The 16,380-nt window shown below is 37.5% G+C and overlaps 1 protein-coding gene across 1 annotated transcript in view; it reads right to left on the bottom strand.

Moving 5' to 3' along the window:
• LOC108702260 (rho GTPase-activating protein 15-like) overlaps window positions 1–16,380 on the bottom strand; it is a 297,375-nt gene that overhangs the window by 262,224 nt on the left and 18,771 nt on the right. Inside the window, exon 3 of the mRNA XM_041578094.1 lies at window positions 14,240–14,329. Within this exon, the coding sequence (XP_041434028.1) occupies window positions 14,240–14,329 (90 nt within the window). The remainder of the gene's footprint in view (window positions 1–14,239; window positions 14,330–16,380) is intronic.

Below are 16,380 nucleotides of genomic sequence, written 5' to 3'. Positions count from 1 at the left end.
ATCAAACAAAGTGTATATTTAATCCTCACAACTTCTTTTTTTAGGCTACATGGACTTTGATTTGTACATGTTTAAAAATATTCTATCCTAGTCAATCTACCACTAAAAAGCACTGTTGCAAAGTAAGAAATCAAGAAATACATTTCAGCAAACCTACTTTAGTTGGTCCTCTGGGAAGTGGTTTCCAATTCTGTTTGTCATAGTCCAGATCCATCATGTCATGCTAGCCTGCCTTACTACTACTCTGTCTTTTTTGTCTTTATGCTCCAACTATTTTCTGTTGAAGTAATGCTGTCACAAGAAAGCATCTGAAAATGCTCTGCTGCAAACATACTGTTAGCTTCTAGAGTAAGCTCTCCAGAGCCTTAGAATATTCCTCACTGTCTTTATTAGGGTTGACAGATTGCTCAACCTTTCTTCCAAATGAGACAGTTTTTACTTTTAAAAGGTGTAAGAAAGAAAAGGATGTTTACAAATACAAAGCATAGCAGTAATTTAAGAAGCAAAGAACATGTACAGCCTATGTCTTATTTGTTTTTACAAATATCTACATATCTATATATCTACAAAAATGACATTCACATATAAATTACAATGCCAATGTAACATTGCAATAAGGTGGGTGAAGGAAGTGTAATGTGTAAGTGAGTGATTACATGTATGTATTGCATGCATGAAAATGTGCATTGTGGGAGTTTGGTCACTAGAGGGCAGAAACATCTTGTTTAATTTAGTATAATTTTTACAATAAAAGGGGCCACAGTAGAGACAGGAGGAGGAGTTTTAAAGACAGGGGGGTCCAGTGAAGAACACCTGCTGGAGAAGAGAAACCCAGCCCTGGAGAACAGGTGACAGGTTCAGCTAGTGATAGGAGAGCACATATTATAGTGTGTACTATGTGCACAAGACATGCAAATAAAAATTAGAAAGGGCAGGTAAGAGCCCCAACCAGGTTTATGGAAGCAGCCTTCTGGTGGATACCCCACCAGTTATGAACAGGGATGAATGGGCTTGGCCATGGCCATCATGAAAAGTCCTGTCCAAAATAACAAGGGGTTCGGCAAAGAGGAGCATCAGGTTGTTGACTGTAGGTGGGGATAGAGAGATCCCACAGTTTTAGAAAACTGGTATAGTAAAGCGTAGCGCAAGGAGGAGCGACGATTGTAATTGTTGTGTTGTGTAATTGTTGTTGGATTAGAGACCAATGGGCTCAATATAGGACCTGACTTCCAGGACCAAAAAGTCTACCTCTTCCCACACTGCCAATGCCTCTTGCCCACTAGACACACTGGCAGTACAGGGACCACCAGCATCGGAATCCTGGCCCATTTGACTCTACTTTTTGAGTTAAATTTCTTTCTTAACCTTTATAAATTATCTCTACTTACTGAACAGAACTGTATATACCTGCAGTTAGTTAGTTGATGCAAAGAGAAATGCAAACATTACATGTTAACCATGCACAACTTCCACAGTGAACTCAGCAATAAGCAGCAATCTTCTTAGCACTTCTTTCTATAAAATATCTCCTGTTGACATAAATGAACTATGTCAATACTCAAGTGATGGTAAAAAAACCTGTTCTTAAAGTATAACATATAGAGGTATTTTTGTTTAATGTATCAGACCTAGTTAATGCAATGCCATTGCTACTGAAATGTAGTTTTGAAAAGTCACTTGCAGACCAATTTTGACCTGCTTTAGCTGGTGGATATTAACTGCATGGGAGCAGATTACGTTTTGTCTACTTAAAATGGCACATTCTATATCTTATTTTGTGTTTGTGCATTGCTTCTGCATATTTCTATTTACTGTATATATTAATCTCAATTACACACAGGCTGGAGGAAAAAGGCCTTCTGGATGCCACTAGTTTATTGCCTAGATCTTGCAATACAGAGTATAAAACAAGAACCTAATTCAGGGAGATTAGTCGCCTGGAGACAAATCTCCTCTTCTTCTAAATGACAATCTCCCCACACTGCCTCCCCTGCCTTCCCACCGGCTAAAATGTAAATCGCCGGCAGGATAGCACTCGGCGCGGTTTGTTTTCTGAAGTTGCCCAAAGTTTCTGCAACCTAGGGTGACTTTGGAAAATTAATCATGCCGAGTGCCATCCAGCCAGTGATTTACATTTTAGCAGATGGGAAGGCAGGGGAGGCAGTTCGAGCAGATTTGTCGTCCCGAAGAAGAGGAGATTTGTCGCCGGGCGACTAATCTCCCTAAATCTGCCTGTGTGCCCTAACCCTTAGCCATTCCCTTAAACCATTAGTTATGCTGCTATTGTACTTGGCAATTAACATTTTACAAAATTTCTTCTGACAAACACATTCTAACATGGTAAATTCATTCCTTGATAAAACATTGAGCCATAAGTGCGTGCCCTCTGGCTGTGTTTATCCTGTTGGGTCACAACATTGAGCTGTCCTTTTGCATCTTCTTGCTTCATGGGGCTCAGGTGTTGGCATATCCCAGTGATAAATTGCAAATTAAAAAGAATATCTTCAATCATATTAACTTTAATTTCATAGCTGTTATGACTAGTATATTTGATGGGAAAATTAGAGAAATCCTAATGTTCTTTCTACAGTAATTTATATTGCAGAAACCAAGGCTGTTTTTCTTTGCGACAAACCCTTGGAAATATAGTTCTCTTGAACTAAAGGTCCTGCCGCAATGGCCACAGATTAGACAGATTCTCAGTGTCATGATCTTTTCCTAGATTATCAGATACATCAACTCTCTTTGCAAATCTCCTAAAGACAGTTCTTAAAGAAAACCCCAAAGACCCACTTCTGAATTATTCCTCACATCTTCTTCGTTGCTCTCAACTGTGCATTTTTCAATTTGTAAAAACGTTCTAGTTTGGTTTTGGGTGGATAGAGTTGTACCTGAGCATAGATGAGCCGAGCCTAGGAGTGTGAACTAAATTTTTGGGAGTGAGAGGGGAATATTTGTACATTGCACAATGAATATTTGAACATTGTATAATCAAAATAATAATTAGCATTATAATCCTGCTATTTGGTGTGCCTTTCTGGTTGTGTGTATTTTCAATGGTCACCAAGGATGCTATAGGCAGGGGTGCTTCGCCAATGAGGCCAGTTGAGGCTGTCGCCTCAGGCGGCAGCGCCCCACTAGGTACTAGGGGCAGCAAAAATGCTGCTCCTGGTACTTTAAGAGAGAATTTCCGGGGGAGGGGGGGCAGCAGCAACTGCTGCTGCCTCAGGTGGTGGAGGGGCCAGGATCGCCCCTGGCTATAGGGGGAAAATATGGATATAACTGCTGAAGTAAGTATCCTGATACTGTACAGCAGCTGCAGACATAGAGATTACTTCAGAAAATGTCCTCTGTCTTGTACCAGTAGAAGCTGAAAATGATTGTTTTGTGAGTGTGGGGCTTTTTAAATCTAGAGACTGAAAGGAGGCTTCACTGTAAGGGGCACCACTGACCAGAAATGCCATAGTCCTTCCATTGTTTGGGTAAACCAAAGTCCATTTTCACAATGGAACATGATGGAGCATTAGAATTTTCATTGGACTATAAAATGTATTTTACAAATATATTCTGACAAAAACAAAAAACAATTGTAATTGCTTCTTATATTAAACAACTCACTGAAAATTTAGTTTAAATTGCAAACATTTTTAAACTGTCTGCATGTAATTAAGAGTCTTCAGAAGAAGAGCAGCAAATTACAGGCACAGATAGAGAAAGAATACCCTTGGTGAATTACATATGACAAAAACATACAAAATATATTGTGCTTTTTTGCTGTTATTTTTTTTTTTTTTTTTTTTGTCTTCTAACGCTTTACGATCTGTAAACCTCTCCCTGCTTAGACAAATGACCTGGAAAATGACTAATGCAAGATTACTGTCAACATTATTATTACAATTATTATACAAAACTGACAGGATACGTAACATGTTAAACTTTTTATACACAAACATAGCTAATGAAGGATCCCAGTTGTCCTCAAAGGATTTGAAAGACAAAAGTTAAAAGGTTTAAGATGCTTGTGGACTGGCAGATAAAATGCTTGGCTTACTTCAACCTGTTTCAAAATAATGTGGCACATATCAACATTTAACAAGCTTCAGTGGGATTAGACTGAATAAACACTTTGTTTATCTCTGTTTATGCTTTGTCACAACTAGTAGAAAAAATGCTCTTTACTGTGAATAAATGAGAATTAAAATTTTAGTTTGTCTTTAGCTGGTTCAGCGCAAAAAGTGGTTAGAGGAGCACCTTTTCAGGGTATGATTTTCTGTTCCTACTGCTGCATGTTGACCCCTTCCAATAAATCTTCCAATCAAATTGGTTTTGCAAAAATGTGATTATTCCAAGTCAGGCATGTGTAAAGGAGTCAATAGCCATTCTGCCAGTACCACTAATAATCCATATTTTGCCGGTTGACTGCTCAAAAAGGAAGATTGCTGCAGGCGATATGTACTGTAATTTAAACTGACCACATATAATGCAGTCCTGTGTATTTTTTACAACAATAACAACAAAATGCAGCCAGAAAACCACTAGGAGCCAAATGTACAAAGACCATTAAGAGTGTCACTGTTTTGTATTATGTAGGCCACTAGCCCTGGAGAGCTGGGGAAATGTTTAAAATGCACTCATGGTGTTACCGGATTACGGTTCCCAGCATGATGTAACTCAACCAATAATATATTATAATATTCAGTGAAATATTTTTTGTCAACAGATGGGTGATTGAGAAATCTCTACGCACCTCTTTTTTCATCTGTCTTAGATCTCAGAGCAGGTTCTGGTTTTATATTTTCTCTTCAGGATACAAAGCACACCCTGGCCTTGTGTAATGATCGCCTGGTGCAAAGGTGATAGAGGGATCACCACCCTCCAAAGTAGATTCCAAGAAGAATTCACTGGCACTCCGAGGCAGATACAAGCAGGGACAACCCTTGCGTGTCAATTAGCAGAAAATAGCAACGTTTCAGGGATCAACGTTGCTGTTTTCTGCTAATAAACACGCAAGGGTTGCCCCTTCTTGCATCTGCCTTGGAGTGCCAGTGAATTCTTCTTGGAATTTATATTTTCTCTGCATTGTAAGCCTGAAAAAATTACATCAGGCTTACTGTGATAATTATTCATATTTTCCAAGCTCACCCTCAGACACTTTTTTTACTAAGTTACCTGTATGGACACGTTTAAAGCTTCACCTAGGGGATATTCTGTCTGGGATTGAAGGGAAGAAAAGCTAACTCAGCTGAAGGAAAAGCTAACTCTGTTATCTTGGGTGACCTGGATGTATAATTTGCCTTTTATGCTCAGAAAGGTATGTGGTACGGATCACTGCAAAACCAAATGTTTTTTTGGAACTTTAACCATAGTTGAATACCCAAAGCATTCTGACAAACATAACCCAAATCATTGTTATGAGATGACTTTATTAAAGACAACATGTGCTTGATTACTAAACTGGAAGGATTACATTTTGCTTGTTATGGGGAAATAAGAGTCTAAAATGTTAATATGGAAATCACTTCAAGTCAAGGGCAGTAAGGGCAAATTTAGTAAGATCAAGCGTCTCCAAAAGATGGGTGTGGATTCATAAATGTCACACCTGCTCACCCATCTTGCCTTACGGCAGTAGCACCCTTATGTAAAGGATTTCCTATAGAGCTAAATCAAAACAAAGCAGGTGTCAAGTGAAAAAAACTGGCTTCTATTTAATTGTATCTCTATTTGCTTAACCTGTTAGCATTTACAGTTAAATGAAGCATCAGCGACCAAGGAAAACAAAATCATACGCAGGTAATTTGTGCAAAAGAATTGTTTCAGCTGACATAATTACCTTCTAAATTAAACATATTGTCCTTCACTAAATGGATTATTTCCAGTGAGATTAAAAATCACTGTCAAAGGCATGTTAGAGTTATAGAGCAATATTATATGCACCGCAGAGCACAGAATCAACAATATAAAAAAAGGAGGGGGAGAGAATAAAGTAGTTTGGACTTAATCTGAGCTACTTTCTACCAGAGTCTGATTTTATTTGCAGTTCTAAATTTGCATAATGAAAGCCATCCATATGAACTGGACTCATATCAAATAATCGGGGAACTGTTTGTAGAAAAGAGAAGGGTCCATCATAGAATTATGAGGATAAAATACAGTATATATATTTTATATATACTGCATGTATGTAACTGAAAACTAATCAGTTTACACAAAAGAGTAAGTCATTTGTATGTAAATAGTCACACAGAAAATACAATTATAATAAACATGTTGGCTACATAATTGCACAGGGCATTACTTACCTAGTGAGTCTTTTTGAGGTTATTAACTCCAACTGAGTTTTGTCTGTGAAATTCAACTGCCCAATCATGGCAGTTGTGACAAGACAGAACCTGCTTTCAAGGGCCCAGTCAGTATTGCTGCCTTGCCACACTGGGTTCCTATATTATATCCATTCAGGGTACAAGCTACAAGGAGCATGTGTGTATTCTTCCTGTAATTCCATGGACTGAAGTCAGGCACGACAGATTTTCCCAAACTCCATTGACAGCCAGGTTAATTGGCGCCTAATAAAATTGGCCCTATTGTATGTGAATGTGATCTCTTGATATGGACTTTAGATTGAAAGGTTCAATGATGTGAAGAGAAAAAGAATGAGCTATAGATACAATAGATAGATTGATAGAAATGATAAAAATTACATATAGATCCCACCTCCTAATCAAACATTTGAATTAAATCAGATAGGATCATATGACTTTATATATTATTCTGTTAATAAACTATAAAGATCATTAGCAAGGGCATATCCTATCAAATACCTTGAGACTTCTGCAGCTTTTGCAAGAAATAATGAGAAATGTACATTTATTACTGTTATTATGATCTTTGACGGCCCCTTTGCTTATCTGGCTTGAGTAATACCATGTTGGAGTAACACAGGTAGCACAGATCATAATAATAATAATGTGGTGTTCAGTGCTCTACACTATATCTATATCTTTATCTGATAAGCTGAATCAAAATGAAAAAAAAATTCAAAGAACCTCACTATCGCTTTCATTTACATTGGATTTTTAAGTTGAGTAAATACATTAGGATCTTAACAAACTATGTGGTCATTAGTCCAAGTGTTGAGTGTCCAGTAAAAATCTGACATCAACTGGCAAAAAGGGAGACTAGTCAAAATAGAAAACCAAGACCAAAACAGAATAACAGTCTGACCAGTACCACCCATTAGCGCAAGTATAGTTCTGCACTAGGGTTGCCACCTTTTTGGTTTTGACCTGAACAATATGTATTTTCTTTTTCCTAGGGCTGTTTGGATCACAAGGGTTTCAGCCTTGTGAAACCCGAACAATAATCTGGCCAATAATCACCTCTGATGTTACAGATCCACCCCCACAAGGTACAGCCATTCCCCAAATGTCATGACTCCCCACTCCCATATGTCACTGCTCTGCCCCTTATTGTCATTGTCCTGCCTCTTGTCCGTTTTTTGCCAAGGTCAAAGATGGAAACCCGATAATCTGAATGATTTCCATTTTGCTGATTTTGTTTTCAATTTGCTTTTGTACCCAACCACTCAGACAGGCAGACAGAGAAACAGACACAATTCTTTTTTCTATCTTTCCTTCCAGATAAAATTGGCAGTACAACTAGACCATGAGCTCCTTTGGGGCAAGCAATTCTATTAATAATGAAACATATTCTGTGCACAGTGTATTATGACACATTATATAAATAAGGATAATTTCAAAGTCACAAATAAAGGTTTAATGAGTATATGTTTAGGCTAGAGAAAATATAAACAAATATGTGTGTTTTTCATTAAGAGACCAGAAAGAATTTTTCGCCCGTTTCGAGAATTTCGTCCATCACTAGGGAACTTGACTGCTTTTGTAAAATGTGTTTTAAATAGTGGTGTTACATAGTGGTAGTCTATTTTATATGTGCAGTCTATTATGGTAGGATGTCATGTTCCCAAATTATTTTTGTACATTCCACCAGATGGCAGCAGTGAGTTTATAGCAAATATCATGTACAGTCCATTCTCTTTTTTAGCTGAAATCAGCCATAGATTGAATTCCTCCTGAAAAATGTATTTCTTTTAGACCCAAACTGTTAACAGCAATACAGAAAGTTAAGTATATTTTGCAGAAAATCTATCCTCTTTTAATCTTGCAGTGGCAGTCCTGATATTTATTTGGCTCTGATTATATTCACTGCTGCTGTCCTTGACAAAATTGCTCCATATGCGCATTAAGCATTAACTGCAGTTGTGCTCTGTTTCTGAAACAAAGAACATGCCTGTGGCTGAAAAATAAATAATTTTATTTCAGATGGACAAACAACATCTGCGTATTTTTAAAGCTTTACCGTCCATGGTTGAAAGCTAAATGATTTGAATAATTTTGCAGAAGGCATTTCTACTCACGTAAAGCTAGCACTGGGTATTGTCCTCTTTTCTACTTTGGTTTTATAGGTCACATATAAATATGCTCCTAAACTTCCAAAGAAACAAATTGTGGCCAAGTTATTTTTTCTGGGAGCTGTTAGATAATATATTCCAAAATTTGCTGTAAAGTTTGCAAGTCTTTTATTAGAAGACAGCAAAAGACAATTTGATTTACCAATTTTTGAATTCAAGATTTTTTTTACTGAATTTGGAAAAAAAATATCTTGAATAAACTTATCTTAGTTTTTTGTTGCAAATACATTTTTTATCCACTAGCATATTTATGAAAAATTTAATTGCATCAGAAAAACGTATGTTTATTCAGGGGAAAAACATCCATTTTTTTTACTTCAATAGATCCTAGCTAGGGTTTAACTGCTGAGTTCTTCATTTAATTTTTTTATATTTTTTGGAAGGATAAATATTTGAAAATGAGTGAAAAACTCAAATTTAACATTTAAAAAAAAATATTATTGTACATAAACATTTAGCGGATTGTTAATATTCCACCCCAAGTGACAAGTTGGCGGAACCATCCTGGAAGAAATTATTTGGGTCCTCCATAGTTTAGATTCAATCCTAAATATGTAAATGCGAGCACAGTGTGTCCTAAAAAATGGTGAACTAATTCCTGCACATGCATCGCTCCATACCTTCCCTTACCATGTTCATCATGAATAATATCATCATGGTGATATCATATGGAAGTATGGAGCATGTGAAAAGGAGAAGGTGCAATATAGATTATCTTACTAACTAACTTTTTTTTGTAGTTCAAATGTTTTGTAAAGTAGCTAAATAAAGTCCTGTGTAAGTGGCCAAAGTAACAAACATATTTTCTTCCATGCACAAATACTTGATTTGGGGTGGATAATGTAATTGGTGTCATTGTTTTAAAGTATAATATGTGCAGAGGGCTGCACTGCTTCTAAAATGTGGCTTCACTCATGAGCGATCTGCAAAATACATATGGCAAGGAAGAAGAACTCCAGCAGGCAACTACAAGTATATTTATGAAGGGTACTGGATACATTTCAGGTCAACTTGTGTCTCAAAGTGGTGAGCGATGTTAGTGTGCACATTAAACACAATTCAGTCTTTGGCCAGAGGCTCAAAACATTGTTTTTTGATTTGAACAAAGGGGGCAACAAAGCATCTCAGAAACTATTTTTTGCTCACAGAACCCCAATACAGTACCCCTCATACTGTACTCACAAAAACCTGCCAATCTATCTGAACAATTATAGTTTGGTATTCCATAGGATATGACTAAATCCAACAAAACATTAATGTAAACAATCCCATAATTGAATAATACACTATAAACCCTAGAATGTTCTTTTATGTCAATTAATTTGATGTGTTACATTCAACAGACATGTAAACAACAAATAACTCCCTGGGAGGTATTAGTTCATTATGCCAAGATCATCTGTTGGAGAACCTTGAGCACTTCCCTACCAGAGGCCATTTGTACAATAAGGTCAGCTAGAACAGAATAATCTTCCCTTCCAACCTGTCAAAACACTGACTTCAGTAAGGGGGAACAGCTGAGACAAAATGTAAGAAGTTGGTGAAACAGAACTTGATATGGCTTCAGGAAGCAGAAAATATTCATCATTAAGTTATTTTCTATAACGCAATTTATGGATGCTTCAATGACTCATTCAAAGCTAAGGAATAAAACATTTTCCCCATGTTTGTTTTTGCTTATTTTACTCTTAACTGAGAGACATGTAGTAGCCAATTCATCCTAGTACTATACATCCTGAAGGACACAGCCCCGGATTTGTGGCCTGGGCCTAGGGAAGCAAAATATGAGGAGCACTGGGGACGCACTGATCTCCAGTGCTTTGGTGCTTGCGTGTTTTTGCTCACAAGGAGGGGGCAGTGTGGGGGCACGGACCACGGGACCCAGTGCATTAGGTCCATGCGGAATAGGGGTGCGTCCTAGGGGCTGCAAGAAAGAAAATCTGGCCCTTGAAGGACACGTTTCTGCTGTTTAAGAACAGTTGGTAAGGTTGTGCACATAAAGAATCTAGAGATTAAGCATCTTTCTTTTTAAGACCCACAAATCTCTATATTCTGTAAAATAAGTGGCAGCATGGTGGGTCTTGAGTTCATTCCTGACCTGGCTACCACCTGTGAGGAGTAAGTATGTTTTCCACATCTCTGTGTGTGGTTTCCTCTGGTTTTCTTCAACACTTCAAAAACATATGTGCAGGTTAATAGACTCATGGTAAAACTGACCCTAAAGTGCTGTCTGAATGACACATGGGCAAAGGCTGCTGAGAATTATGAACAATTTCCATAAAGTGCTACATAAATGTGTCAAAGTTATATAAATATATGAAGTGAAGAAATTAAATAATAAATAAACTAGTTGAGCACAACAATTTACAACTATGAAATGAAAGTTACATTTTACACTAACTGGTGTCAGGCATTAAAGATCTGGTTCTGACCTGGCCTGTCTGATTATGTCAAGCTCCTTCCTTACTGGCTCCTTCCCCAGACTATATGGGCAGATTAACTAAAGGGCGAAGTGACTAACGATAGCGAAGATTCACCAGCGTTACCATTTTCATGGACTTCACCGATTTACTAACAGCCCAGGCATCACTTCGCTAGTGAAGGAGACACTAGCGGTTCGCACTCTATCGGCAGGTGAATTTTCACTCTGGCGAATGGACGTTACTCCGCAAATTCACTAAAATGTGGATTTTACTGAACGTTACCTCTTTCGCCAGACTTGCCTTCGCCAGCTCAGACCAGGCTAAGTGCAATGGAGTGCATAGATGTTCCTCAATCTTCTGTTACTTACATCATATTTTTCCAAGTCCAAAAAATGCTGGTGTCTTTACCTTTTTTCAGAGTGATAGCCTGCAAAAGTCCTTTAATTTTTTTTTGGGTAAACGGGTCCCCCCTTAATTTTTTAATATATGGAAGATTAACTATACAGTGGGCTTATGTGTAGGGCATTATAACTCTATTTTCTTTATTGAGGTTCCCTGGACTTGTGTAATGTAATGTAATGTATTTGCTGCAACATATACGTCCATTCAACTTTAAATTTCCCGCCGTATGCAAATTAGTGCAGGAATCTATTCACTTCCCCTGGGGTTTGCCATTCGCGCAAAGTTTTACCTTTTTTTATGTCATCCCTATGAAAAAAGTAATGCACTTACAAACAAAGGTGGAACACAAACTTGAAATATTACATCTCCTTAAAATCACCATCTATCCCCAATAATATTACATATTCCCAAGTGAATGAATGGGAGAAATCAGACCAATAGTAAATTAAGCCCCATCCAAAATAGTTGCATAAGTAAAAATTGATGAGAACAAGCAAGCCCCAAAAACATGATTGATATTCAAGTAAACTGAAGTAATTTAAATGCAGAGAGCAGCAGCTGATGTATCCATTTTTGATATTATCATGTATAACCTTTATATGAATTGTCTGTTATTAGTATAAGAAGCCTTATTTTGAATCAGACCTCTTTTTGTTTTTGGACCTCTTTTTTGTCATGAAATTTGGTTCATATTTGTGCCTTCCAAGTGGCACTGAACTGGCGAACTTAAACCAAATTGCTTTCAAACTTTCTTTCAATTAGACTGAGTGCAAAAAAATACATTCTAAGGTTTTCCAAGCCAATCTGTAATTTTAATAAGATTTTTTTTACTTGTAGCATTCTATATAGTTCCAGCTGCAGACTATTAGAGCTACTGTGCCTTACTACAGATCTGTTTAGTTATTACCACCCTTTCTGTGTAAATGACAGTCAGGATTATTTAAGATTATGTTGTAATCCTTTTTATGTTATGTACTTTAAATTTCATCCTAAACACCAAGTGCACTTAGCAAAAAAAAGTGGTTCAAGCTTTCAAGCTCAACATAAATCTCTTCCTATGCATAGCAACCATGATGGAAACCTTAACCTCAGTCGACAACAGAAAACAGACTTGTAATTGCTCTTAAATGGAATGTAATTCTTCCCCTTAAAAAATACTTTGATTTTCAAAAGTCCACCAATTGACTCCAAATAGGTTCTAGGAGGTCCCCCATAGGCTAAAACAGCAATTTGGCAAGTTTTAGATGGCGAATGGTCTAAGTCTATTTTTTTTTTGTAACTTATATTTTTATTGGTTTTTGTCATGAATATACAGAAAAAGAAAAGAAACATAGGATCAGTAAGCAATAATAACCATACAGTTGTAACAGTTCAGCTAGGTTTTCAGCATACATATTCTTAGTAAACATTGGGTTCTATATTGATAATCTCCATAGATCAGATCATTGCCTTGTGGGGAATGGGGTAGGTTATTGTCTGACCTCTCTTTTTCATGGTCCGGTGGGGTTACCGTGTGGTGATTAAGGTTATCTGATATATCCCCCATACTCTGTGAGCTTCCTGTGTATTCTTCCCAGATTTGCCATATTTTTATGTACTGTTGAGCCATGTTAGTTATTCTGGCTGTCAATTCTTCAAACCTTTTATTACTTTCAACCCTGGATATAACCTCTTTTATAGTAGAAGTCATTGAGGATTTCCATTTAGAGGTTAATGCTATGCGAGTTGCAGTTGTAATTTGGTTGACTACCCTCTGAGCAGGTTTTGAAAGCGTAGGGATTGGGAGGGCTAGTAACAGGTGAGGCATTTCAATCTCTAATGCAGTTTTCATAACTTTGCATATTAGATTAGATATCTCCTTCCAGAAGTCTGTTATTTTAGGGCAACAAGTCCATAATATGTGGCTTAGTGAAACATTCATTGTGCATTCCCTCCAGCAATATGGATTTGCCTGTGGGAATATTTTAGCTAGTCTATCTGGGGTTAGGTACCATTTCATCATGAATTTGTAAATGTTTTCTTTTTGCTGAATGCATGTTACCATCTTGCGTGCATTTTCCCATATAGTATTCCATTGCTGCATGGACAATTCCTGTCCCATAAATGCTTCCCAATATTTCATATATGTGTGTTTCTGAAATGGTTCTTCCTCCCGAGTGTTCATCAATATATATATATAAATGGGAGATCAGACTCTTATAGGGATTTGGGCTTCTTAGAATTTTTTCAAAGGGAGTGAGAGCCCACTCGGTTCTTTTGCTAATTTGCTATAAAATGTTTGATTTGGTTATGGTCCATTATTTTATTTGTTCCCCATTTGCATTTTTCATTGAGTTTTTCATAGGGATATGGTTTATGGTTTCGGGAGTCCAAAAAATCAGGTTGTGGTTAGCCCAATTTGTGGAGAAAGATTTTTGTTGTCCCGGAGTGGAGGGAGGATTGGCCATGAGTATTGTCAATGGTGAGGGACGGGTGCAAATATTATATTTTTTAACACATTGGGCCCAAATAGACATTGTAAAACGTATTGGTTTGGGAGCTAAATTTGATAGTTGGACCTTAGACTTATCAATTAATATAAGGTTACTGATGTGGTAGGGTTGAGTCCATTGTGCTTCAAGTAGGGAAGCATTTTGTGGGTGCATCAGGTTGCAACCACACTAAGGTTTGTCTTAGATGAGTCACCTCATAATATTTGCCAATGTCTGAGACTGCCAGGCCTCCCTAAATTCGAATTTTTAAAGAGACAGTACATGATAAATTTTAATAATCTAAATTTTCATTTTTTTTTTATCAAATTTGGACTATTCCCTAGTCGAGGTACACAAAAATAGCTCTAAATTCAAATTTTTTTAATTTGAAAATTCACCTCGACCTTTGATAAATCTGCCTCTTAGACAACTCATTCGAATATTTGAGTATTTACCTGAAATACATTTTTACGGTTGGATTTTTCATTTGTCCATTCTATAGAAGCTCCACACAAATCTATGCATTCTGGCTTAATGCTTGACTTCTGAATATAAAAAAAAATGTACATATATATATATATATATGTATAAGCACATATAGTAAGATACAAAGTTATAGATACATAGTTTATTTCAGTTCATCTTGACCATAGCTTTTTATTATATGCATAACTATATTGATGCTATTTTGTATTAATCATCAATCTATTAAATAAAATGTCATTTTAAAAGGCAAACATTTATAGGTAGATACTGGGGGTCATTTATAAAGTTCGCACAGTACATATATTTTTTTTTTTCTGCAAATGGTTATATTGCCCATGCTTTTTACTGAACGCTAAAATATTGTTTTTTGGAAATTAGCATTGCTCAAAAATATTCACAAATGGGATGGGAGTTTGTGTGAGTGCAGGCACTATGCGAGGTCATTGTGCATTATATTATTGACAGTAATTAAATTTGCAACTTGCGAAAACTGTTTTGGGAAAATTTTCTCTGCCACCATGGTGTCATGGTGTAACTCAAATGCAAAGTGTTCCCATCAATATTCACAATTTGTGATTTTTCCCATATCTGAAAAGCTCTTAAGGACATTTGCAGTTCACGGCTGTTATCAGCTTATATATATAACTATGCGCAGGGCAAATATATTCACTGTGCAAACCATTCTGCACTACACAAAGTTTATAAATGAGCCCCACTGTTTTGGGAACTACTGCTTCATGAGCAGCTGTCCCTTATAACTATCCACAGAGGAAATCACCAATACTCCAGACTTAACACTAATTGAATTCATATTTATAGTGACACTGGAAACATTTTGGTTGAGTTAACATTGGGTTCGAGGTCCAGTTATGCTTACTTTCAACCAGCAAGTCTCCTTACTCAGGTGCAATGCATAGAACTTGACTTTAGAATACAATTCATTTTGCTAATTTAACTTAAAACGTATTAAGAACTGAAAACGATAAGCTGCCTGAAGTTCACTGGGCATTGACAAGTCTAGAGTGATGTAAAAATTGGATTTTTTGATACTCACCGTTAAATCCATTTCTCTGTAGTCGAAAGGGGGACACAGGGACCGATGGGTTAAGCTCCATCCTCCAGGAGGCAGGACACTTGATAATTAATTTAAGGGGCGTGGCCTACTTGGCTTAACCCCGCACACTGTGCTCAACAATCAGTTTGTTCCAAATTTAACTATATGTGTAACTGAACATTATAACCGATTAATAACTATGACAGAATGAAAGCCAGGGACTATCCTGGACACGACCATCTGGTCAACGGCTCGTCCGAGGGCGGGAAGCCCTGTGTCCCCCTTTCGACTACAGAGAAATGGATTTAACGGTGAGTATCAAAAAATCCAATTTTCTCTGTCGTCTTAGGGGGACACAGGGACCGATGGGGACTTAACAAAGCAGTCCCAGAACAGCAGGGTGGGACGAGCCAATGAACGTAATTAATGTAGAACAGACTGCAACACCTTGCGACCGAAAGCGGCCTCAGCTGAAGATGTTGAGTCGAGTCTGTAAAATTTAGTAAAAGTATGAGCGGAGGACCAGGTAGCCGCTCTGCAGATCTGATCCAAGGAAGCGGCATTGCGCCATGCCGATGATGCTCCCATTGCTCTTGTGGAATGAGCTTTGACACCCTGTGGTGGTGTCCTTCTTTTAGACAGGTAAGCTTGACTGATGGTTAGTTTGATCCACCTGGCAATGGTTGTCTTGGAAGCTGGAAGGCCCTTACGAGGACCAACTGGAAGAACAAATAGTGTTTGAGATTTCCTAAAGGGCTTTGACCGTTCAAGGTACCACCGAAGTGCCCTGACAACGTCTAGATTGTGGAGACGTCGTTCTTTGTCATTCTTGGGATCTGGACACAATGATGGAACTATAATTTCCTGATTAATGTGGAAGGATGATACCACCTTGGGTAGAAATGAAGGAACTGTTCGTAAAACTGCCTTGTCCTTGTGGAATACCAGAAATGACGGATCACAGGATAGAGCACTCAGTTCAGACACCCTTCTGGTAGACGAAATTGCCACTAAAAACACAGTCTTGTACGTGAGCCAGGTATCAGAAATTGAATG

The sequence above is a fragment of the Xenopus laevis genome, chromosome 9_10S (genome assembly GCF_017654675.1).
Source record: "Xenopus laevis strain J_2021 chromosome 9_10S, Xenopus_laevis_v10.1, whole genome shotgun sequence".
NCBI lineage: Eukaryota > Metazoa > Chordata > Amphibia > Anura > Pipidae > Xenopus > Xenopus laevis.
The sequence above is the reverse complement of the archived record's forward strand: the minus strand, read 5'-3'. Positions and strand labels throughout refer to the sequence as shown.